Genomic DNA, 27,221 nt, shown 5'->3' on the forward strand with positions numbered 1-27,221 from the left:
CCAATATCGATGTTGGTTTTGAATTTATCGAAATATCGTCTCTAAACGATATTTTTTTCATAGACGATATCTTTCAAAATATCGAGTATTTCCCACGGATTTCTTACAATCTCATAGGTAAATAAGATTTGTTAGGGCTGATGCTGTCTTTTACGACTTTGAATGAAAGTTGTGGCTGAACGCATACCTTCATATCTAGACATGGTGGTCTCTCTTTGCAGCGCTGAAGCATGACCAACGTTCTTGAACCGTTTATGTGCTGTGTGAATACCCGGAGCAGTATCTATCACCTCGATCCCACTGTTATTATGGTACTTTATTATTAGGGGCAAGGTTTTAGCCAGGATTTGGTAAAAGGGTGTCCAAATTTGCTGGAAATTTTAAAACTGGGTGTCCAAATTGTTCACCTACAATAAATTTACATGTAAATGACAGATGAAACAGGGTGTCCAAATTAAAAACAGGGTGTCCAAAAGACACCCAGACACCCCTCTGGCTAACACTATGATTAGGGGATGCATGAACTGAGTGCTGCCGTGGCCAAGCGTGGGTGCAAAGCTGTAGGGGAATTTCCCTTGGCCAGAAATCACCACGTAGCAGTATCCATCACCTCGATCCCACGGTTATTCTTATAAGTTGTTATTAGGGGATGAATGAACAGAGTGTTTCCGTGCCCACGCGTGGGTGCAAAGCTGTAGGGGACATTCCCTTGACCAGAAATCACCACATTGTCGTCAGGAAATGTCGGACCATGTCGGACACACTGAAAATACTAGTTTTGGTTACATTTCGGTAATAAAATGAGGATTTTTTTTATCGTGAAAACAATTATCTTGAGGCGGCAAAAGCCGTCGGCCGCCATCTTGCTTCTTCACAGAAGACAACAGGACAACAGAGAGCGCTTTCCTGCATTTGGAACTGTTTTGGCCACACAGCTATATAAAATAGCATCGGTCGTGTTGACGGTGAGTTGACCAACACAAGCGAATCGACTGTGAATATCCATGCACATGTATAGTGATGATTGTGAACGCATTGGAATAAAAATAGCGGCGCCAGGTTTTTCCTCCGTGGGTTTTTAGAGATCGCAACACTCCAATCGATTGAGGTACAAATATGATTTAATTGCTTCAGAGCCAGTGATGTAAAACAAACAAATATTACGTTTTCTGTTTCATGGAATATGGATGTAATGTTAATTCAGTAATTTTCATCAAAGCGGTTTGAATAAAATTTATCTAATTTATGCAGTCCATTTTTTTATTTTTTTTTATTTTTTTAACAACACAACAGTCATGTTTTTAGCGTGCGATTGGGCCATTGTTGTCCCCTTCTGAAGGGTACTTTCGATTTTCAAAAATCTTCACCATATATCGTCATATTGGCGACATATACCTGACGATATATCGCCAGTCAAAATTTTCGATATCGTCCAGGACTAGACGTGACCAGCTATTGAGACTTTAAAGTAACACTGGAATTAATACAACACTTGGAGAAATTTTTGTTTAAAGCTTTTTATTTACCACTCGTTTCTTAAACATACGTGTACACTACTTTTTATGCAATTTACAGGTTACAATAAGTGTCACAGTCGATATGCAGGCAAAACAAAATCAAAAATACTGGGGTGAACCTTTTCTCGTTAAGTGCACAAGGTATTTATGAGGCCAGACCCTTAACCAGAATTTGTATTCATTTATTTTATTTACTTATTTAAAAAAAAAAATTGTTTTTACTTTTTACTTTTGTTGTTTTTTTTAAGGGGGGAAAATATGATTGAACAATTACATTAATTGATGGAGAATTAAACCAAATATATGTTTAAGGTGTTGGTAACTTTTTATCAATGTTAGAATTTGGTACATAATGAAAACATACACATTTTAGGAATCGTAACTTTTTGACAAATATATTTCCTTGGTGAACACAAACATTTCCCCATCTTATCATTTTTCCTCAATGAATAATGAATAACAGAAGATCAATCAGACAACATTTTTTTTGACAAGAAAAAAACTGACACAGAAATAAGAATCAATACACCCTGGTTATATTTTATTTACTTGGTGAACACACAAATGATTACAATTTTCCTGGGCTCGCTTTTACTATTGTTCATCATTATTAACAAAGTGATTTGTATAGTGACATCACACTTTACTTAGCATTGAAGGTTGACACACATTTTTAGAGAAATCTTTGCTCTTTGTGGGGTTAACCCTACAGGTAGGTCCTATGTTCATGAATAATGGCTCAACAACTTTTTGACAAGTAAAAAAACGATTAAAAAAAATTAAGACTAAATAAAACGCATTTTATGGGGTCACATAAAGGGACAACTTTATTACATTGGTGAAAACAATTTCCAGATATAACATTGTTGAACAATGCATAAACAGAAACTCAACAACAAAACATTGTTTGAGAAGAAATGCATGTGTTAAAGGCATGTGGACACTATTGGTAATTACTCAAAATAATTATTAGCATAAAACCTTACTAAACTTGGTAACAAGTAATGGGGAGAGGTTGATGGTATAAAACATTGAGAGAAACAGCTCCCTCTGAAGTGGAGTAGTTTTCGAGAAAGAAGTAATTTTCGACGAATTTGATTTCGAGACCTCAAGTTTAGAACTTGAGGTCTCGAAATCAACCATCTAAACGCACACAAGTCACAACTCTGTCAGTGTGACAAGTGTGTTTTTTCTTTCATTATTATCTCGCAACTTCGACGACCAATTGAGCTCAAATTTTCACAGGTTTGTTATTTCATGCATATGTTGACATACACCGAGTGAGAAGCCTGGTCTTTAACAATTATCAATAGTGTCCACTGTCTTTAATTTGTGAAAAACACACGTCGACATCGTATTATTATTGCACGCGCCCCAACGGGCGCCCAGGGCGCCTTACTCACCAGCCCGGCTGCGCGCCTTTCCATTTTCGTTATCGACCGTTCCCGACGAGATTTTAAAAATAAATGTGGACATCGTGGCCTTTCCCTCATAACCCCCCTTTTCTCAAACTGTGATGTTTCCACATTTCATGCTTTATTTCTACGTAATTTTTTATGAATAAAATAGGGCACTTACCGAATAGACAGCTTTCTTTGTTGAGTAAGATCACAAGACAAAGTTACTCTTGAAATTCAAAGATGGCGCTCACGTGTCAGTAACCCGACTCAAACCAAACGATCGAAAACACAGAAAGTAGACATTGTAAACCAGACTATTCATTCGGGTCTCCATATCGTTGGGCCTTTTGGAAACCACGGCTTCGGCTTTGGCTTGGGCTTCAGGCTCCGTCCTCTCGTCCGAAGCCCTGACCGTCTACACGCACAGCACACGCAATGTTGTAACAACAACCGCGGGGCCAAGCTATAGTGCGACTGTGGTGCCAGATCCAAATTTCAGTTTCGAAAAAGGCTGAACGCCCTCTTTATGCAGTTTTGCCCATTGGTACTACGGAAGTGTATTTAGGGCATGGAAAAAAAAAAAGAAAGAAAGAAAGAATATAAACGAGGAAAACATTACTTCGGCCAGACGATTAGTTATTTTTTTTAAGTTCAAAACACCCCCTTGCCAAAAAGTTTTGTTAAAAATATGTTAATATATTTAATTTTTGTAAATGCTTTTTAGGGAAATGGTTCTTTTGATACCTAAACTTCTTTTCTTTTTGACATTTTATTAATAATATTATTTTTTATTAACAATCATTTCAGCAAAGAAACCACTGCGAACGAGTTGAAATTCATCACATAGTACTTTATTTCTAGATAAAATTAATTTTCTTCTATCTCCATTTACAAAAAATAAAAGGAATGCAGTAAGAAATTGAAAAATACACATAAGTAATAAATAAATAAAAATTAAAATAAGCAAGGGCATGCAACACCATATTCTGGGGCAGTTAGACATTTAAAACCAGTTAGTTTAATATGGAAAACGGACAGAAACCAACAGATTTATAATTTCAACCTATATAGGATTTGAGGCATTGCATGGTGGGGTATCAATATATATTTGGTTTGCGGTAACACCATGTGTGTATCTACTTGCCAGGTAGAGTTGTTCTTAGGGAACTGTCTTGCTTTATTCTACTGCCGATTTTCTACTCCACAGCAGTAGAATAAAGCAAGACAGTTCCCTAAGAACAACTCTACCTGGCAAGCAGATACACACATGGTGTTACTGCAAACCAAATATATAGCTTCAACCTAGTTGAACACAGTTAAACCTAGTCCAAACCAGTTGGTTAATATGGAAAATGGACGAGTTTGGTCACTTTTCCAGTTGAACCAGTTTAACTAGGTTCAACTGGAATTTTGACCTGGACATAACTAATATTTTGATATCGTACAATAACGTTCTATGTTGCACCACTGACAAAGATGTGTGCATTGGCCATCTGACATTGTAAACTTAGCATCCTTTATTTTATAAAACTACATGGCAGAACAAGTATGGAATGTGTTTGTCAATCGGTAGCATGAGCAAACGCTAATTTAACAAAAATGCAACCGTCCATTCAGCCTTTATCGACCCGTTTTTCTTTCTCAAGTACAACCTTTATGACTGTATTAATTTCATGTACAACCCGAAAGACATTAATCAACATCACACTGCAATAAACAATTTGACTTGAAAGAAAAAAATAAAACAGCTCAACTAAATTATCAATATCTTCAACAAAATTAATTTGGTTTCTTCCTTATGATAGAAAACAAATACACATACAGGATAAGAAATGATAAGAGCCAATTCTATTCATTCTAAAAGAGTTATGGCGATGTTCAGCAACAACCAAATTCTTCCTTAACTGCTGTTAGTAAAGCATCTACCCTATTTGATAAAGAAACTTCAGTGAGAGCACTTAACATTTGGGTCGGTATGTTTGGTCAACAAACATGTTAAATAATGATATGTATTAAAGCTCTAGGGTCTGCACTATAATGTCTTCCAAGTAAACTCCACACACGTCAATCTTATTCCAACCTTTACTGTTTGTACATGTAGCGAAGATACCTCTTTGCTCTTAGTACTAGCTTGGTACTTGATGTTTGACAGGTTTCAACAGTACACATGTCACACGCTAAACCTTTGTAATGTCATACACTTGATCCTTAAAGTAATTTAAATACAGCTAGATTTTTACATGAAAGACCAATTATTAATCTTGAACTGATAACTGACAAAATCCAATTTGAGGAAATTGTTGTTTTCCAGTAAATTTACAGACATGACTCCTGACGAAAGGAATGCTTGGAGTAAAAGTTACATAACCTCTGCTCAGAACTATAAGGTCATAGTGCAACGTGTATAGGTTTCATGAACTTGCTTTTGCATATTTAGGAGCTCCTGGTAAATGGAGGTTGATTGAGCAAGAGTGGTCTTCAGAGTATGTGTTTGGCAAAAAGAAACATTCATTTTTCTAAGTAAAATGTTCATTTTGATTTACTTTTTCAAACTTATACCTATCTCTCATTATATGACCTTTTGATCATTACGAACATGCAATTGCAATTAATGACCTTATAATTTATATCAATGGGCCGACGATAAATAAACTGCAAGTTTGATTTCATCTTTGAATAAATCCTGTTTTCACCCTGCCTTCAACTGTCCCCATTAAGGCATTGTGATGGACAATTGTGAGACATTAGTGCAACAAGGGTGTTTTATCTTTCATTGTTCTCTTGTAATGTCGATGACCAATTGAGCTCAAATTTTCACAAGCTTGTTGTTTTATGCATATGTTGGGATGCACAGAGTGAGAAGACTGGTCTATGAGAGTTACCAAATATGTCCAGTGCCTTTAAAACAATAACAATCCTACCCTCCATGGACATGTGACTTGAGACCCAATTGTGTGGAATCTCACAAGACTGCCTGGGTTTCTTGGTTTAGGCTATTTGTTGATGAACTGCATCATGTTGAAGCAAACCAAGGTATGGATTAAGGGAGCGCAGAGTGAAAGACGTCCAAAGTAGCTATTAGGGAGGTTTAGCTGCACATTATTAAAACATCCAAAAACATGAACGTGAACGTCAGAAAATGGTGTCGTTTCTAGGTGACGTCACCACTTCAGGCTTAGTTCATGCTCAAGAATGACCTCTGCATGTACGTACATGTACCTGACGTGAGAAATGGTACTTTCATGTATGCTTAAAACAATAGATTTTTACAACAACAATTTCAGACGTTCATGCTCACGTTTTTGCTTGCGTAACTGGCAGCTAAACTTCCCTATTAAGACTGTTCAAGATGGTATCTCAGTTTTATAATAAAGTACTGTGTCATCGAAAGGGCAAGCAGCAATTTGGCATGGAGGACTCTGCCTCCGCATTTCTCATAATGCAATCAATTGATCATCATCTTCATCATCACTTTCAGGTCTCAATTGACAATTGTTTCTGGTTTCTAAGCTCACATCATATCGTATTTTTACATTTGGATGTAGTCTTCCCTCAGCCTGCTTGACTCGGTTGATTTCTTCTTCTATTTCCCAGTATGGTAACTCGCTTTCATTTTGCTGATAATCGTTCGATACTGCAGGATTCTCAACGGGAAATGTCTGTAATTGATGGGATATTGGGTCGTCTTCTGACATGTCTTGGCCTGAATCATCATCTGATGAGAGGATTTCAGGAACGACTGGGAGAGATCGTTGGGAGGCTGATCTACTGAGTTGTCTGACGAGAAACTGCCGAAGTTCTTTGCGATGTGTCTTATCTTGCTCTTTTATCCATTCCTGGTGAAGAAAGGAAACATATATAAAAACCACTAAGATAGACCTTGGAGTAAAGATAATGGCAATTTCTATGTTGTATTTGAGGCTGAAAAAAAAGCAACAAGTTTAACAAAGTGTTGTTCAATCTGTCTTATATTGTGCCATAGCTACAGGGGGCCAGGGGGGTCATTTTCCTTTGCCCCCTCCGCCACATGCATACACACAATATGTACATATTATGAGTAGAATCAACTTTGGCACCGCACACACAGGTGACCCTTAATATCATTACCACTTCACTTTCAAACTCGAAAGAAATAAACTATGACTAGTAATTAAACAGAGACATTTTGTTGGTAATAAAGCCAACTTTGTTAATTTAAAAACACTAGACTACAGAATTATACAATGTGTACAGACAACAGAATTATTGACAAACAGTTACTTGGATCAGAAAGCACAAAACAAATTGTCTAATATAATGCATTTTATTGCATCAGACTTGCCTTGATTTCATCAGCATACATGGTCTTACTCAGATCAGCTTTAGTTCTTTTCCTTGATCCTTTGTATGTTGCCATCCGATCAGACTGCAAGAACAAAACAATAAAAGTTACAAAGAAGCAAAAGCTTATGTTATTTATTAATTAATTTGTTTATGTCAAAGCACCCATGAGTAAAAGTCCTCAAATTTGTTATTTAGAGGTTACTTTTATACACGTTAAATTGTAAAGTATCTGCAAATTAAGTTATTGAAAGTTACTAAGAATGTGTCAGTCAGAGTCAGAGCGGACCACAACCCTAAAGATCTGAATTTTTTTATGAAAAGCCCTCAAAAGGAATACCAATAAACAAAAATTAAAAACAGTTATTTTACTTCATTCTTAAGTTTGCAAGGAAACTTAAAAAGGGTCACTAAGGCTTTTGCTTTTATGATGGTTTTATAAACACAAAGCAACAGTATTCAGTGCTTATCTCATAAGAGTAAAGTCAAACCACGAATAACAATGTAAGCAAACAATTTGTCATTCTGGATGCAAATATTAAAAAGCAACTCTTACCAAATTTCTGAGCAATGTTTGCTGTACAGCCAATCCAACATCCTTCCTTAACTCTGAAGAATAAAATCTCTCCAGCTCTTGTAGAGATATTGTCATCTCAGTTTCGATAGAACTGACGACTATTAAAGCAAAACAGAATGGAGTCTGTTACAAATTGAGGAAATCTAGAAGTTCTTTTAGTTTTTCAAAAAACCTTTAGGTAGGGGCCTGACTTTTTAACCGATAATTACGAAAAGTTCAGAAGTGTACACATATCAAAATTACATTGAAATGGTGAAAAGGTGCATTATAAACAAGTAAAAATACAATTTATGTTGAAAACATTCTGCTCAGGTAGCTGTTTAAAAGCAGTGGACACTATTGGTAATTACTCAAAATAATTATTAGCATAAAACCTCACTTGGTAACGAGTAATGGGGAGAAGTTGATAGTATAAAACACTATGAGAAATGGCTCCCTCTGAAACTACATAGTTTTCTCTTTCATTATTATCTTGCAACTTCAATGACCAATTGAGCTCAAATTTTCACAAGTTTGTTATTTTATGCATATGTTGAGATACACCAAGTGAGAAGACTGGTCTTTGAAAATAACCAATAGTGTCCACTGTCTTTAAAACATGTCAGCTTGCTGGTGCATATGGGGCCTATGATCACACTCAGCTACAAAGTAAAAGCAACTTACTCCTGGGTTGTTGTTTTAACTCATTGTTCTGCTTTATTGGTTCATGGACTGAATACCATTCTCATTGTGTTTTTTTTTATTACTTTTGTGCTTTTAGTTACAAGGTCATTGTTTTTGTTCCATTTCACACAAATTTTGCTGCTGTGCTTTTTCGGAATGTAACAGAATATTCAAGAGAAAGATCGTCACTTACATTCATCATCTGCTTGTGGGTTTTTAAGTCCATACTGCATCCTAAAGACAAATGCTTCTAAGATGAACGTCACAATGATTGTCACCACAACCTGAAAACCAAAATGCAAAATAATGTAACAAAGTACAAATTGTGACTCATTTCCAGTAAGAGAAATTTATTCTTTCATTACCTTAGTTTATGAGAATTTGGAAGATAAAAAATTACTGTCCCGTTGTCAACTTGTATTTGTATGAACTTATCACAACATCTTGGATTCAGTACAGTCAATCATGTAAAATTCAAAATTAGACAAGTACATTTATTAAGATTAAGGTGATTTACTTGGATTTGTCTGTGTACTTACCAAGCTAGAGAGATAAAAGAGTATGAAGTAGATCCTACTCCATTGTGTTGTGGTGTAAGCAAAACCAAACTAAAATAAGAGCAAAATGGGAATCGGCAGAAAAAAAACATTTCAGTCAAATTAATTATGGGAAAAAAATTGTAGAGTGAAATGATTTAACAAAGAAAAACAAATGACTTAAATGTTATTATTTTTATATGCCTCTAGTTACCGGGCAATCTCGGTGGCAGTGCAAAGGTTGTGGGTTTAGAATCCCACTCGAGTCATGTGCCTGTGACTTGTTTTCACGGAACTCAAGAAAGTGCCGACGTGTATGAGGGAATATTCTGTATCCCCGATGCAAATTTTAGCATCTATATTAGACCTAAACGTGGACAGACAACAATGACTAATTTTTATTTGCATTTGACAAAGACTTCTTTTTTTTGTGATGTACTTACCATGATAACATGCCAGTTGTTGACAACGGTCAGCTCAAATAATGTCACTGAAACAAAATGTAAAAAAAGAAATAAAAGGAATTTGAAAGATTGAAACATTAAGTGTTTGTTTACTAGGAAATCTACCTCAAAAACTTGTAACACTACTTATCAAGAGACAGCGTTTATGGTTGGACTGGTTGATTTAAAACAATGCAAGCATTCCCTTTGGGGACTCCTTTGTTTCATCCAAATGTAATTTGTAAGGACAATTGTAAAAAATAGTGTCATGTTATAACTTACCATAGCTGTATAAAATGTTGCTGAAATTATTCAGGTAAAAGTAGTACGATGAGGAATTGCTGAAGAAACCTTCAAAGCTGGTGTTTCTATGGATGGGAACACAGATAAGTTTGGAATAAAAAATAGCCATCACTGGATTTGAAATTGGACATTAGTTAATATTGTTATGTTATAAACTGATGTAAAGGAATGCATGTGAAATATTTATTTCAAAGATCTCTTTTGCAATCTTGTATTTCAAATCAAAATATGTCACCCAAAATTAAACTCAATAATTATGTCTAAGAGAGGTTTGCGTTAACCATGTGACTTTGAGTAGCGGTGGTTCTAAAAAGAACCGGTGGTTGGTATCTCAACATTTCGATCAGTATGCTTGTATTCTCCTGCAAACCTCTGATAGTTATACTTCCACCATGCAAAGTTTCAAACCCTACCCACTAAGCATAAAGTCATCTCCAATCATGCATCAGTATTTTAAACACACTTTAAGCATCCCCCCCCTCATAACAGATGTCTAGATTCAGACTTACTTGCAGCAGTTCATCAGTTCAACATCAGAGAAACATTCCATTCCAATAATAGCATAGAAGTAATACATGACGACTAAAACAATACCAACGCTGTAACCAAACAAACATCACCATAATAATGTATATTTAAAAAATTATATCTCGCCATTTGCTTCAGTTAATTAATCTTGCAGTTAATTACGACAGCTTCTATGAGTCAACGTGTTTTAGGGAAAATACTATTGGTTTTAGAACAATAAATTAATTCCAATCATCTGATCCCTAAAGCTAACCCAAACAACCATCAAACATTTCATAAAGTTAGGTGCAAATACAATCTGATAATTTGAAATTGATTAAGGGTTCGAAAGTTAAAATGTAGCTGCAGGACTAGCAAAACAGAAGTGCCCCAAAAAGCTGAATATCTGTTATTCTTACATTTATATTCAGGTTCCAAAAAGCGCTACTTGTCTCTTGATGACTCAATCAAGGGCAACTGGACGGCCTCAAGCAAACTCAGGTAGGACTTTTGCAGCAGTCACGCGTTGTAGGGCGGCAGGTTCTGTTACGCATTGTTGGGCGGCAAGTTCAAATTTTCAGCGCGCACACTCAGCAGCAGGGAGGTATTTTTTCCGAAATGAGTATTCAATAAAATCTTTGCACTCACCTTAACATCCTACCAAGTAATACATAGAAAGTTCCAAAGACGTCCCGATAACGCTTCTTAATTTTGAATAATCTGAAGAAAAAAAGCAAACACACAAAGTGTAAACCAACAGATCTTAGAATCATAAAGCATGTGTGGCCCGATAAATTAACTGAACAAGTTGTAAACTCCTCAGAGACCTAACAAATGTTTTGACAACATGACCAAAGTTGTACCATATTGTAGCGTTGGCTGGGGGTTGCGATGTACACAGCTTGAAATGACACAAAGAATAAAAACAACATGGTTTTCTGTCCCTCGTTCCGAGCTTCATTTACACTCAACAAGTCATGAGACGCCCTCTCTGGCAAGCGAGTTCCTCATTCGGCCTGCAGGGGACAAGTCAGCAGTGCTCCGATGGAGAGTCATGCTTGCGCCCCCTACTGGTCGATCGGCAGCCATTACTACAACACAACATGCAGCAGTTGTAATACCATGGATTGTATTTGTATCTTACCTTAGCAGTCTAATTGGGCGTAAGATGACGAGGTAATAAAACGCTGAATTTAAAGATTCAACAGCAATTCCTAGCACCGCAATGACCGTCACAACAAAATCAAACCTGAATCAATACAAGAAGAAAAGTTTATGTATTTTTATAAACAATTTGATTGCCAAATCCATTAGGGTTTTAATAAATGACTCATAACATATAATTCATACATGCCACATTTGTGCTAGTTTTTTTCTTTCTATTATTTTTAAATATGAAAAAGATATGAAAATTTAATCTTTTCGAAAGGTTATTGAATAGTTTCTACCCTAGGAAGCTGCCGACAGACATGTGCACACTTCAAACAATTTGTTGTGGTAAGAGGTCAACAGTGAGTGACATGTTAACATGGCCAGACATTCCATTGTGCAGCGTTCACTGTGCTTCAACTCGCATCATTTAATACTTCTTCTGCCCAGTGCAAAGAGGGACAACAGTTCTGGATTTCATGCTCAGAATCTCCCATTTACCAGGGAATATGTAATGCAAAATTCCAGAACTTTGTCCTTCTGTCAAAACAGGGGGTTATAAGAGATCTTTAGGCTGCCCTGGGTTTTTTTTGCGGGTAAGTAAATTTTCAATTGACCTAATTACAGTTTATACACATTAAACAATCCAATGATTGCAGCAACTTACACATTCCACCCTGAGTTGAGATATCCAGTAACTCCAAGACCAATTACCTTGAGAATTATTTCTGCCCCGTAAACTTCGTAACAATAAAACAAAAACTGAAATAATTAGAAATGGTGAAGGTAATATCCATATAATGCTGGGTAGGGATTGGATTGGCATGGTTGGTGGTTTATTGTTTGTGTGGTGTTACTCTAGGTAGGGGTCAATGTATTTGTTTGGATCAGATTGGTGAGGGGTGATAAGGTTGGTTATAAGGTTATAGTGCTGGATTGGGGTTGAGGGTATCATGTTGGTGTGGGTATGGGTTGAGGTTCTTGCTAGGTTGGTGAGGTGTAAAGGTTGGGGCTAAAGTTGGTGCTGGGTATGTTTGATGTTGACATGGGATGCAGTGGGTGAGGGTCAAGGTTGCTGCCTGGATCAAGTTGTAGTTGGGTGTGGGATAAGGTTGACATGGGATGAGGATGCTATGGAGCTGGGTTAACAGATTAAGTTGAAGGATGAATGTTGGTTATGATTGGGATTGAAGTTAGTGATGGATAAATGATGGGATGCAAAATCAGATACTTACTTCCCATGAACGTCCAGTCATACCAGCTAACCTGTAACAAGTCTTCATCAATAGTTCTGGCATCAGAATCTGCATTAATGAAACACCAGGTACAGATTTGTAACGGTTGAAAAAGAAACTGAAAGCCCAGTGATTATAAAGTTCATACCAGGGCTAATCCATATACCTGGTCGGAGTGGGCTCTGCTCCAGCCAGAATCTAACAATCCCTCGCACTCACAAAATGGCAGGGGACCTGTCCTTTTCAGTCGCTGGTCCCCGATGCTGGAACGCCCTACCAAGTCATATTCGAAACACCAACACACTCCAGACATTCAAGAGTAAATTAAAAACACATGATCTATTCTCTTCTCGCTCATAAACTTACTTTTTCGTAGCTCTCTTACCAGCGCATTGTATCTTGTAAAATGCGCTTTATAAGTCTTGTTTATTATTATTATTATCATTTCCATCTGGAAACAGTCAAAGTTGAGTAAAGAGCATTTGCAAACCCCACATATCACTGCTGCTTATTTCGATTGCTTCTAATGAAATAAGCCTGGTCTGAACAAACACAAATCTGTGACAAAACATTTATCAGTTTATAACGTTAACAGAAAAATATGAGTTTGACAACACAGCTGATTAGTTTTAATATGCAGGAAGATAAATTAACTTAAAAGGATCCAACTTATTAAAAAGAACAGTGTAGAGAAATTCTACTTACTTGAGATTATTATCGTCTTGTAGATAAAGACAATGCCGTTACCAAACAGTACCATATCTGAAAGGGGAAAAAAGACAAACACACACTTCTGTTCTAGTATCATTGGTCATGTTCTCTAACTCTCAAAATAACAAAATGCCGGCCCACATGGCAACTGCCTGTAGTTACCAACACAAGAGGGCGGTATAACATATAATGTAACACTTAGGAGGGCTGATTTAGACATTAAATCTGAACCAAAAAGTCTACCAATTTGAACTTGAAAAATCTTCCCATTATATATCTTAAACCTGCCTTATAATTAATGAAGTGAGCTTCATTTTTTACCTACATGGTCATGTAAAGTAAAACAATACTTTGATTTGATTAGCATCGACTCAAGGCTGTTGGCGTAGTGTGCCCTGGCTCGGCACGGCATGATTCCGCAGTCTGCATGCTGTACATACACGAACAACAAACACAGTACATTGTATGTACAGTACATTGTACAGCGAGAACAGTATAGCGAAGTCGTGAGTACGGTCGTGTCTTTCTACTTTCAACCTCGTACACGTGGCACAAACAACAGCCTTGATGGGTTTGTAAAGGTTTATCAGCTATGATTTGATATGTTTTGTGTCTTGTGTATTATACTCACAGATGAAGTAGTTGAATATGTCACCAGTAACGAACCGATGAAGTAGTTTAAATGGCTTGTTGAAAGGAGACATCAGAGCATCAAACCATACTTTGTTATCATCTCGTTTTAATTTCCACCTGAGCTGAACCACCTGTAAGAATAGTATTAATTTCATGATTCAACTATGCAATGAAATACCATACCAGGTGATAAAATGATGATTGCTCATAATGTACTACAACTATGGGGGCCTGGGAGGAGTCTGGACTTGGTTCAAAGTAAGAAGTTGGAGGCATTTGTGGGAGAGTGCTCATTGGGGCCACTGGAGCTCAGGGCCTCACGAGCCGGCACTGAAGACACAGTCCGTTATTAAAGCACGACCGAGAGGGTTGGCGGGCCCCTTGCCTGGCTGGGGTCGGGGCCTGGGACACGCCCTTGACGGGCAAGGACGGTATCTTAAAGTACAGCAAAGTACCGAGTCTCAGGCTTTCGTGGGAGAGTGCTTGTGGAGAGCAGCGGAGCTTCGCACCCCACGAGCCTGCACTGACTGAAGACATGGTCCGTTATTAAAGCACACCCGAGGGGGCGAGCAGGGGCCTAGTCCAGTTGGGTTGGGGGGGGGGGGGGTGGGGGGCGTGCTATTGTGGTTTAAATAATAAACATGCAGAGTCAAATGGTTTCATGACCTCTTCAACTCAATAATCCGGTTTCATTAAACTGTTTAACAAATTTATTTTCTAACCAAACAATATTTGGAAACCTATACGCCTCTCTTAATACGAATGCATGACGTCATAATTCTTACCCAAAATGAGGCTATGGGCGCACGTTCCCCATCACTTGCAGTGGCTGCGCCCATCGCCTCGTTTTGAGTTAGCATTGTTACGTACCTCATGCATAAATATTAAGAGAGGCATATGACATGAGATGTAATGTGGTATTCCGTTTCAGCCAAGCTCTTTCTCTGCTTAGCAATATTAATAGTAAGCTCTTTCTCTGCTTAGCAATATTAATAGTTGTACAAACTTACGTCATATATATCCTGAAACTCTGACATACTAAGCAGCTCTGTATCTGTAGTATTCAGGGTTTTGAAAGCCAGTAAGACATCACGTTTACTATAACGAGGACGGTAGAATTTCATCAAGCCTTGAAAATGGTTGAAACTGACTTTGCCTGGATGCTAGGGAATAAGAAGGTACAAATGAATCAATTATAAAAACAGAGTTGATCACTGTGTTCAGGTTTAGCATGAACTACTGATGGTCAACCTACAGACGCGGCCATATCTCATTGGGCCCCCCCACCACGGCCCAAGTGCCCCCTTTCAATGTTGGCCCTTATCGCACGGTCTGTGCTCCCAGCAATATTGATCGGGGGGAACGATGGAAAGAATGTTTACTGTCCTGTGCGAATGGGTGGTCCAAGCATTTTGGCCGGGATTGTAGATCCCAAACATTCTTCCTGTGCCATAAACAAACCCTTACACACAACACTGTAAAGCTGAGCATTGATTAATGTACATGAATTAAGCTAGACCAATACAAGACATGACAAAGTGGCAAGGCATAGGTGTACCAGCTCCATGCAAACCACTGGCCTATAATATAAGTATACATTACATCTCTGGTGTTTGGTTTGGGCAGCTAGGTGTCCTTCCAATGAATGCAGAGGAAGATGACAAACAAAGTCAAATTCATTATCAATCTTTGAAGACCCTGGACACTATTGGTAGTTGTCAAAGACCAGTGTTCTCACTTGGTGTATCCCAACATATGCATAAAATAACAAACCTGTGAAAATTTGGGCTCAACTAGTTATCAAAGTTGTCAGATATTAATGGAAGAAAAAACACCCTTGTCACAAAAGTTGTGTGCTTTCAGATGCAATGAATATGAGACCACAGCAGAGTTCTCAAGTTCAATTCAAATATTTTAGTGAGAAATTACTTCTCTCAAAAAAACTATGTTACTTCAGAGGGAGCCGTTTCTCACAATGTTTTATACTATCAACAGCTCCCCATTACTCGATACCAAGTAAGGTTTTATGCTAACAATTATTTTGAGTAATTACCAATAGTGTCCAGTGCCTTTAAGTAGAAACAAGTGCATAGCACCACAGGAGGAGCTCAAACCAAAATAAAATAAAGAAACACTCACTCTCCGGCTACATAAGAACTTGAAGGCCTTACTGGCGGCTGTGCGTTTGTGTAGATGCAGGGCTTTAAACTTTGCCTTTTCTATTCCAGTAAATGTATCGTATACAACTGCCAGAAGCTGTAACCAAACAAATGAGATATCATTATTACTTTATCAATATAAACCACAAGGGAAACTGACTGGGTACAATTTTTAATGATCTTGGGGTTAAACAAAGACAAATGGACTAGAGTGGGACTCGAACCAACGACCCCCGGACTAATGTACCAGTGCTCTTTATCATTATTATTTGATCACTCAATGACTGTCAACAATGTTTGAAGCTTTGCATGGTGTAGAACATGTAACTGTATAAACTAGTAAATTCTGGGTACATTCTGGGTAAATCTCTTTTGGAAGGCAGTGCCTGTCCACTGGAATTGGTTAAAAGTTTCTCACTGTTTGATCAACATCAATAATAACTGCGAAATGTGACTAACAACTTATTGTGATGGACAGTTCTAATGCAATGAAATTATCAACAATCATCAAAATGAATACAAATACACATCATAACACTTCAAGTCAACTAGGGTCAACTCTCTTTGAGTTTGTTTTAAAAGAAAAAAAAAGGGACCTTCAGTATTCTATGATATACAATGATTGTGCATTTACAGTGCCGCTTAACCTTTGTAGAAGCAGTTTGCCTGGACAATATAATACCTGAATCCACAATATATACACAGCAGGCTGAGAGACCAAGCAATGTTTAAAAAAATCACATTCAAAACAAATTCCACAATAAACTTACCAAATTCATTAGGAAGTACAGTTGTAAGATCAAAAAGACGATGAAAAATAACACGGACCAACCACTCTTGTTGTAGGCTGGCATCATGACATCCGGAAAACTGGAATAGAAACAGGACAAAGAATTTATGAAAGGGCTCTAAAAATGGTACACTATAGGGGTAACAATGTACAAATTCAACCAAACAGAGGGAGGTCAATCAAGAACACGGTGAAGACGATGAAAGAAGATACAGGATTGGAGATCTAGCTGGCTGCATGAGGGATCGTGATGTGTATAATCTCGCATGTCTCAAGTAACTTGGGTCAAGGGAGTGAGTAGGTACACACACTCAAACTGGGGACCTATAACAAAAGAGGACAATAGGGTCCAAGGTTCGGGAAAGGTCCACAGTTGGAAAACGTGTACAAAACCAATGGGAGATGTTGCAAAAAAGTTTAAGTATAAACAAAAGAGGGACAAAAGGAGGTCCATGGTTGCAGGCGTATACAAGCTGGGGTGAGTGAGTGAGCGAGTGTAACAGTACTCATACTGGGTACTTGAGTACCATTTTGATAATACTATACTTACTTTGCTGTTGTCATTAGAATGAAGAGACTGATGAAACTGTCAATCAAACTGTCAAAATTCTTATCAATATTGGCAAAGATGAAAAAACCTGCAAAAAGGAAAATATTGCAACAGTACCGGTAATGTCAATTTGTTTTTTAAATCACCCGATTTCCCCCGTAACGGTAAAAACTAAAGTTGAAATAATTAGATTGTCACAAACTGTTGATGTGGTATCTATGAACAAGAACAGGAAATTTCACAAAATGTGAAGTTAGTACTACAAAGTATCAATCACTTTGAGACGTTCCAAATAGAACTCATTATATACAAATGAGCGTCAAACATTTACTGTCAAAGGTAACTTCAGAAGCACCCACCATGATGGATTTTTCACAGCAATACTTAACATGTGACCTGTCACCACAAAATGAGCTATAAGTCTGAATTTAAAATAAATTACAATTGGTATTTCTGAAAATACCAAAAATTGGAAGCAGTGACTGAAAGATCTGACGTAGTACTCTACAATAGAGACATAACAATATATTAAGATTCACTCTGCAATATTGCCACCAAACTTTTAGAAATTTATCGGCTCTATTATCTATTTTTATATTTAAAATAAATTACAATTGGTATTTCTGAGTTCTGCAGATCAAGAGCTTTCCAATGGTATATTACACTTGGGGTAACAATAATCCTCCAAGCCGACAGAGCTTGTGGGAACAAGAGAGTTCTCACTTATCTATTGAGAATGATTTGACTTTGCACTGGGAAATGGCACAGTGCGAATTATAGCTCATTTCGTTGTGACAGGTCACATAGAATAATATAATAAATAATAATAATAATAATGATAATAATAATAATAATACACCTGAACTGTCCATTTAGACTGAGACTTCAAGAAATGATTTAAAAATGTACACCTACCTAGAATGGAGAAGATGACCATGAAATAGAAGAGCAGTAGCATGACGTCTAAAATTGGAAGCAGTGACTGAAAGATCTGACGTAGTACTCTACAATAGAGACATAACAATATATTAAGATTCACTCTGCAATATTGCCACCAAACTTTTAGAAAATTTATCGGCTCTATTAGCGACGTCACGTCGCATCATTTGTATATCTGCCACATTTTCTTTGTTAAGAGTAACAACTTAGATAAGTTCAATATTAAATGGGAGCATTTTGTATTGCTATACTAACTAAATGCCATGCACTTCATTAGATCTCCTGTTTTTGCCATTTGCCATTTCTCTTAACGTATCGTTCTAAAAGTACAGGTAGTATGAGAACATTTAAAGGTATTTCCTTAGTCTGGATTTCATTTGAGGATTTGTATTTCTGGAGGGGAGGGGTGACACAGTGTACATGCACACACTCTTAATCCCCTGTGATACACCGATACTGGCTGAGACACTAAGATCTTACCTTCTGACACCTCCACAATAATGACAATCAATCAAGAAGAATGGTCGGAAGGATCTTGTGATTCTAAAATGACTCTTCTGGCGGACTAGAACTGTGATGGCTTCACAATACATCACAAGCAGAACGATAGTCTAGAGGAATAGGCAAAATACCATTTAAACTCATTTCATTTGACAAGGAGTATTGGCACACGAATTTAACAAAGGTTTTAATGTTCACTTACTGCCTACAGAGACTTTATAGGCCACAGTTATAAAAATGTGAAAAACCCTGACAAGCCGCTATTATAATTAAACTCAGTATTATTTTGGCAATTAAAACATGAGTGAATAAATGTGTTGATTACCTTGAATAAAGTTCTCTTATGAGTGATGAATTTCTTGATTCCTAACCATCTGACCTTCAGTCCAAGACCAATAGCAGTGATGGTCAGTAAGAACAGCTCTAACGAACCATGGATCTGAAAACATAATACAGAACAAATCCTTGTGTCAGTTCAACAATGTCATATCTCCTAAAAGATTCAATAGTGCCAACAGTTCCTAAATATTGTTATTATGTGAATTTGAAAGACTGAAATGATGTAACTTGATTAATAACCTGGGTGAATATACTGAGATGTGACATTGTTGCTCTGGCATGAAAAAAAAAATTAATAAAAAAATTAATAAAAAATTAAAAATTAAAACAAGATTTGAAGCTTTGCATTGTAGTGATCACAGGAATTGAAATGTGGGTTTGACTTTTTTCCTCACATAAGCCAAACTTGTAATTTCTTGTTATAGTGTAGTTTGGGAGTGTAGTTTTAGGTCCTGTTGATTGTCTTTAATTTAACAAACTCAATCCTCTCATTGTGGGTATATGATATGTTGACCCCCAATTAGTTTGGCTGAAAACTGTTTGTTTAAGAATGTCATTATACATTTTAAACTTGATAATTCTTACTATTTCTGGGAGTTGGAACACAGGCACAGCAGGATTCTCACACAAAGCAAGTCCCAGTAGAAGGAAAGCAGCTGTAAAGTCCATCAAATAGAACCACACATTATGAACCAAGATGTAGGCTGGTAATGCATCTTGGTTCTTGGGATGGGTCGTAAAATGCTCATTATTCTCTCCTTCCTAGAAAATCAAAGATCAGTGGAAAAAAGAGTCAATAATTTTAAAGGAAAAAGTTTTCTCTATCACTGTCATACATTAAAAACAAAGAACAATCACCACTACACAAGTTGTACCAATTAACCCTTACAATGAGCCACATATAGTGGTGCACTCGGGGAAGCAGAAATGCGTATCACATCATCATACAAAATCAGCCCCATGGTACAAAAAGACGTGATGTTTCATCATATTATTACAAGTTGACAAAAAGTGTGACCAATGCATACTTCAAAGGAAGGTTCCATTGCACTTGATCTCTCTCAACCTTGACAACAATACAGGCCTAACATGTAGTTTGACCAGTCGGCTGCCTGTGTATCCAGGTTTTCTGTTAAATGGAAAACTTAGCGGCTTGGGACATTTTGGGTGCTTTATTAGATGATGATAGATATATTAAAGATGTTTATTCACAATAGTCACTACAGCATAAAAACTAGTGGTGTTGAGGGACATTCTTGGTCAACATTCTTCTGGGGCCCTGGGCTAGCCCAGGTTGGACTCCTCCGTTGCAGTGCAGTGGCACTGACTGACATCCTACCAAGGCTAGGCCCTGGGCCAATGTTTAGGGACATTTTAAGACTATAATGCCCAGGGGTATTTTGGGCTACCACAGTACATCTTTCATGTCTGACCTTGAGATAAATGGCAGCTTCTTGATAGTTGAGTTGCCAATGTGTCGCTGCACTCTCCTCATTTGTATCATCTGTATTAACTGAGATGTCATCTTCTGGTCATAGCAATAATCATAACAAACAATAGTAAGTATATTATTTACGCTAGTTTGCCCAATACACACTGAATTGAAACAGGTTTTCTTAGGAAGTTAGTGGATGTTTAGTTTGAAAAAATTCCTAAAAAGTAAAAACTCACTGTTTCCATATCACGCCACCACCTTTTCATACAATTCAATATGAAAATGTCGTTGTAGGACTACTTTAACTTTACCTCAATGAGATATCCCTTTTTGTAAACATGAGTGCAAAAGTTAATTCCTGGTTTGTCACTTGTCAGTTTTCATTCAATAAATATGAAATAACTTAGTATCTAATTTACTTCGCTCTTGGTTGGTGGCGTGATACGGAAAGTTATCCAAAAACTACCTGACTGACAGCAGGAGGACTGCAGACAGATGAGCGAGTGAGGTATGAGTGACACTGACTGTTTCCGTATCAGTCTATCACGCCTTCACTTTTTAGTTTTTCGTTGATATTAGCCTTGCTCAAGGCAGTCGCATTATTCGCTCTGAAAAGACGCCGCTGTAAACCCACCCGATCGTACGAATACTGTTCACACAAGCCATCGCACTGGTACACCGGAGGCTGTCAGGCCAACAGCCTTGTTGGGTCTGTATCTTCCGGGTTTAATGTGTTGTATTGAAAAAATTATACTAGTGGACGAAATTGGGGGGGCTCTCAGATATGCTAGTATGCAGCTCATGAATATGTATATCATTCGTCAGACCTATCAGACAACACAGGATGTGAGGCAAATGAATTATTCATTTTGACGTCCAATCACGCACTTCCCTTATCACGACCTTTGGACCCTATCATGCGTCCATAGTGGTGGTGTGTAATGTAAACATGTCTCGTCTTTCGCGTGCATTATGGTAATGAGCTGACCGTGGGAACTGTTCGCTTATTATAGTAATGAGGTCAGTGGCTTCAACACAAACCCTACAAGGCTGTCGGCCTGACGCATGCGGATAGTGTACGGGGGCATCATCTCGTGCGATGAATTCGCACAGTGAATACGGGTGGGTTTTTAAACAGCGACGGCCTGTTTTCGGAGTGAATAATTCGACTGCCTTGAGCAAGGCTACGTTGATATGAAATAATTTTATACTTTTTACAGTCTCTAATTTACCTCAAAATGAGTTATCCCTTTTTCTTTGTAAAAATGAGTGAAAAAGTGGGGGTGGCAGGATACGGAAAGATATCCAAATCCTGGTATGTCACTGACACTTGTCAGTGTTTATGTCAAAACGAACCCGTCAAAACAACAACAACCCCACGACGACTACACACAAACAAATGACACGACACATTTCCCGTCGAGGAGTAACTCCTTTTCCCTTACATTTTACACCGTAGGCTTGGACTGAAAAGACTAGTTATTTTTCGCAATACATACCATTAATTCCCTCCGATATTCCATTCTCACTTTGATTCAACAGCGGACTTCGAAGTTCAGTCATATTCGAGGAGGAACCATTATTTCTGCTAAAGTTTATCGTGTCCGCCATGTTTACATTTGGTTTTACAACTTAGGCCGTGTCCGAAACGGCGACTTCGGCTTGAGTTACGGCTAGATCACCGCGTCTGCATGTGATGAAGAATAGGCAGCAAGTGTGGATTAGTCGTATCTCCAGCCGAACTCACCGTTTCGGACACGGCCTTAGTCGATTGTCAACTTATGATAGGGCGCCCTCAAATATGAGGGCGCCCTATCGTTTCGCCGTTAATTTTTTTACAACTTAGCCGACTTTGAGGGCGCCCTATCATACCGCCGTTAATTTTTTTTTACAACCCTAATACTAATAGCCGACTATCGCATGCAAAACATACCATTAATTCCCTCCGATATTTCATTCTCACTTTGAGTCAACAGCGGCCTTCGAAGTTCCGTCATTTTCGATGAGGAACCATTATTTCTGCTAAAGTTTACCGTGTCCGCGATATTTAAATTTGGTTTTACAACTAAGGCCGTGTCCGAAACGGCCACTTTAGCTTGAGCTACGGCTAGATCACAGCGTCTGCGTGTGATGAAGAACAGGCCGCAAGCGCAGTTTAGTCGTATCTCAAGCCAAAATCCTCGTTTCGGACACGGCCTTAATCGATTGTCAACGTATGATAAGGCGCCCTCAAATATGAGGGCGCCCTATCATTTCAGGGTAATTTCTTTTTACAACTTAGCCGACTGTGAGGGCGCCCTATCATACCACCGTTAATTATTTTTCATCTTCGCCGATTTACAACTCATGAGGGCGCCCTATCATACACCGTTAATTGACTTTGTGAGCAGACGACCTAGAGCAGACGACATCGTGGAGCTTTCTCTTGCACAGTTTACACTTTTTGCAATTGTGTCAAATAACGGTCAAAGTAGGGAAGTATGTGAAAGTTTTACTGCTGTTCCTTCCTCTTGAAAACTAGAAACATGGGGGTGAGTTGTGCAACAGTATTTTTACTTCCTATTGATTGCATTAGTTTTCATGAATTTCGTTATTATTTATGGACAAAAACAATGGACAATGAGTTTTGCAATGGACAATGAGTTGTGCAATGGCGTGTCACTAGTTCGTTGAGTTGAATTGATTACATTTGTGTAATTATGGCGTTTCATTATTTTTTCCGGTATGTTATAAATAGCTGCAGACTACTTCTGTGCTCTGTGGTCGTCCGAAACACGTCAAATACGTAGGTTCAAAGCACGTTAAGTTACTAATAGGTTAGAAATAAGTTTGGGTACACTAGACATTTTTTGACGTATGTCGACTTATGATTAACTTACAAGTACCGATGTGAGCGTGTGTAAACGATCGTATAACTTACCTACAACTTATAAATGTGGAACTATGAGCCACACGCTGGTATGCGTCAAGAATTTTTGTGCATATGCACACAATTTCTCGATGACTAGCTCTACAACAACGTAACTCAGCGTGGTTGTAACTTTTTAAAAACATACCCGTAATTTATTTGCACATGCCTCAAGGAGGGACTTAAAATTATTGGCGTCAGGGGCTGATTTAGCTTGTGGCGGGAGTCAACAAGTAAAAACAAAAGGTACTGAGTGATAGAATAACTCAAATGACTCACTCAGAGAACTAGGTAAAATGTTTGACTTCTCATCTAAATTCTTAGCTGGAGTGGGCTGGGAGTGGTCATGAAATTCATGATGAATCATGCATGATACCGATCAGGAGGAGGGTAACGTTATCACGACTAATCTAATTACTGACAATGAGACATGGATGGAGGACTTGTTGGGCTTAGTTGGTTTATGGAAGAGGCAATTCAATATGGACTCGGATCGGAAGTAAATGATCATTCAGTTCAATTCACAATTCCAATTAATTGTTTATTTACAAATCACTTATTTTCAAATTGCTGCATCTGTGAACTGCAAGTAAATGTGTAATGTTTTTAACACAAAGACAAACGTAGAAATACAATATAATAAAGCAATGCACGAACAGAACCACTGAAATTGCACATAACAATATTAGGACAGTCAACTAGCTAGGGAGCATGTACTGATCATGTAGTTTGATTTGGAAGAAAATTTAAACAAGTTCACATTAATTTATAGGATATGGAAAACAAAAGTAATTTTTTGTTTCAAAGGGATATGCCTACTGTATTTAATCAGGGATCTGACCAATACCATGAATATAGACAAGGTGTTATTATCTGGTTCTTCCACATAACTTTTCATCTCTTTGGAGTTGGGGTTACATGATTGATGAATTTAACTAGTTACTCAAAGAAAGTTGATGTGTCATTAGTAGGCCATTTGGCTAATGCATCCTAATCTTTTTTCCTTACTGTTTCAGAAGAGTGAATCGAAGCAATTATGTTACTTCTGCTTGTTTGTTTTGTACAGGAATCTTCAATGCCGCCGAACTGAATGGATGAGACTCCTGTGTTTTAGAGGCCATTGTGAATGGGACCACACGACTGCATTGATGTATTATTTGTGGGACTTCTGCAAGTGCCAGGAAGTATCACGAAGGTTTTAAATATATTTCTTCTTCTGATTATGAACTTCAAAGCTCATTATCACCTGCCACTACAACTACATAGAAGTCCGTGGCATTTGGACTATTTTGTGACAGTTTTTACTTAGCCCCATGTTTTTTGTAATGTACATGTTTGCATTAGGAAATTATTGATGTTACCTCCAATATAAGTTATCACACAAGCAGAAGTGGAATACGGAAAAATATTCCCTTATGCGTCCCATATCCAACAAGGCCGAAGGCCGAGTCACAAAAGCATTAAATGTTCTCGTAATCCACAAGCGCACGTGTGATAATTTATGGGCTGTGCAATTTAGGTTTATATCACACTCTTGTTGCTATGGATCGACCAATCAGAATCAAGAATTTAAGCCTACTTGAAGATAATGACCAATACATGTCTGGTATAACCAGTTAAAATACAGTACATTTTTGCTTTACCGTTATATGTTACACCAATCAACACTTTAAAAAAAATTTGCAAATCAGATTTGCATAATGTCTGGTATAATGACTTGCTTGGTCACAAGGGATTGTAAATGCTATTTTTGTATTTTTTATTTGTAAATGCTAAGCTTTTGTATAGAAGCCACTACATCACCAAAGCCTTCTACATTGAAAGTCATATAAAAGTTGGTGATCCTGTTTCTTGAAAGAGCTTGTCCCAAATTATCTGACATATACAGCACTGACTTCAGACTAATGAATTCAAATTTCAGTAAGTCATTGTACCAGACATTAGGTCCAGGCACTTTTTTATACTTCCAGACCTGATACTTCTGATAATAATGAAATGTACCTTATTTGGGATCAGAATATTTCAAAGGACAGGGATAACAACACGATCAGTATCCATCATAGTGACATGGTGTTAGTGTGCCTCACAGTCTTTAACTAAGCACTGGTGGAATTGAACCACCCACAACATTACTCTGGATTGTACAAGCAAAATTGCTGTATAAAACCAAAAGAACAGTGTGTCAACCTGAGATGCTTTTTGTTAATAGTTTGAAAACTTGAGTAACAACACCAACCATGCTTACATATCAACCAGATTTGGGGAAGATATAAACAATATTTTAATGTGCAGGGGTCACTATATAAGGTCACTGAGGTTACAGGCAGTGCTGACCGCAGACATCCGGAGCACCTCCTGGCAATCTAGGCACCGGGTTTGCGTTCCCACGTGATCTGGAGAGGGCAGTCAGTACTGATCTGGGTCTCAACAGCCAACGCAAATAGACCACTTTGGTTGGGATTGCTCCGGGCCGACTCCCCCATTTTCTGTCAAGATTAAAGAAAATGTAAGTCCCTGTGATTATAAAAAGAAGAAGAGAATCAAAGAGAATCAAAGACTCAAGGAAAACTGTTTTTGTGTCACAATTATTTATTTGTTTGTGTTGTCCTATTCCTGTCTATGTCCGTAGCATTTAATTCTTGTCAATCAACAAACAACACAAGTCCTTGACCACGACGGCTCATTACAATATATAAACAAGTAGCAGGCATCAGCACTAGGAATAGGATGTTAAGAATCTAGTTAGCGAGTATCAAGAAGGGTTTTCATGTCTAAGGTTTCAAACCAATCTGTAGCTGCTTTGCCTTTGTATATTGGTAAAATGCATTCAGGTAATTTTTTAGAGGAAATTTGTTTGAAATTGTATTGCTAGAATCTGTAAACAAGTACATTCGGCACACAACAAATATTACATTTAGAAGTAGCTTAGTTTAATTAGTTTAATTCTTACCAGTAGTAGCTTGAAGGTGTGGAGTTCAAAGACAGCCAAATATAAAATAAAAAAACTGCAAAATGTGAATAATAACAAAAGAAAATACAAGCAAATCTTAATATTAAGAAAGAGCAAAAAAAGATCGTGAAAGTAGGACATAAGTCACCTTACTTAAGAGTCCCTGCCTGTAAGAATGTACCAAGTGGTGATTCATGGGTTCTCAGATCTTCTTCTAAAAAATTAGAGTGATACATTATCATACCAAACGAATAAATCCAAAATATTAGTTTGCTGACGCTTTCGGTTTTGGAGTTAACCGTTATCAAAGTTTGGGCCAAAAAGCCCTTGTGAAATGAGTAGTACATTCCCTGTAAACACAAAAATGTGCGCCAAGGTCATCCCAAAAAAAGTAAAACATTTTTTGAAACATCCAGTTGGGCTTATAACAAAAGTGGGAAAAAAAATTTGGGGTCTCGTTGGCCCGTCATGTTACGCGCACCTGAACCTTTGACGAACAGTGCCCTCGTGCCATTTTCAACGCCTCATAACTCAATGCGCCTATAAGATCCCATGAATTGAACAAGTTCACATGAAAGAGTTTGCATCCCTAAAACAAATTAAAGTGCAAAGTGCGTGGGATCTCGTTGGCGCAGAGAGACAATAGAGGTCAAAGT

At 37.7% G+C, this 27,221-nt stretch overlaps 1 protein-coding gene across 2 annotated transcripts; it reads right to left on the reverse strand.

Annotated features, from left to right (window-relative positions):
- Nucleotides 1-4,139: 4,139 nt before the first annotated feature.
- On the reverse strand, nucleotides 4,140-22,403 carry LOC139938839 (two pore channel protein 1-like). Of its 2 annotated transcripts, none has more exons than XM_071934481.1 (24): nucleotides 22,207-22,403; nucleotides 20,706-20,797; nucleotides 19,858-20,034; nucleotides 19,259-19,372; nucleotides 18,913-19,043; nucleotides 18,409-18,497; nucleotides 17,494-17,581; nucleotides 16,924-17,023; nucleotides 16,134-16,250; nucleotides 15,005-15,157; nucleotides 13,993-14,125; nucleotides 13,356-13,412; nucleotides 12,651-12,719; nucleotides 12,083-12,155; nucleotides 11,411-11,515; nucleotides 10,915-10,986; nucleotides 10,269-10,358; nucleotides 9,739-9,824; nucleotides 9,457-9,503; nucleotides 9,017-9,085; nucleotides 8,671-8,761; nucleotides 7,794-7,912; nucleotides 7,239-7,322; nucleotides 4,140-6,753 (listed from the first exon to the last, which is right to left on the reverse strand). In XM_071934481.1, exons 1-24 carry the CDS (start codon nucleotides 22,316-22,318, stop codon nucleotides 6,352-6,354), a joined length of 2,670 nt encoding a protein of 889 aa, XP_071790582.1. In that variant the 5' UTR covers nucleotides 22,319-22,403; the 3' UTR covers nucleotides 4,140-6,351. The 2 variants fall into 2 exon arrangements, with proteins under 2 accessions (XP_071790582.1, XP_071790581.1); XM_071934480.1 differs by having other exon boundaries at nucleotides 20,706-20,800.
- Nucleotides 22,404-27,221: the final 4,818 nt, after the last annotated feature.

This window comes from Asterias amurensis, chromosome 6, assembly GCF_032118995.1.
Source record: "Asterias amurensis chromosome 6, ASM3211899v1".
Lineage (NCBI taxonomy): Eukaryota > Metazoa > Echinodermata > Asteroidea > Forcipulatida > Asteriidae > Asterias > Asterias amurensis.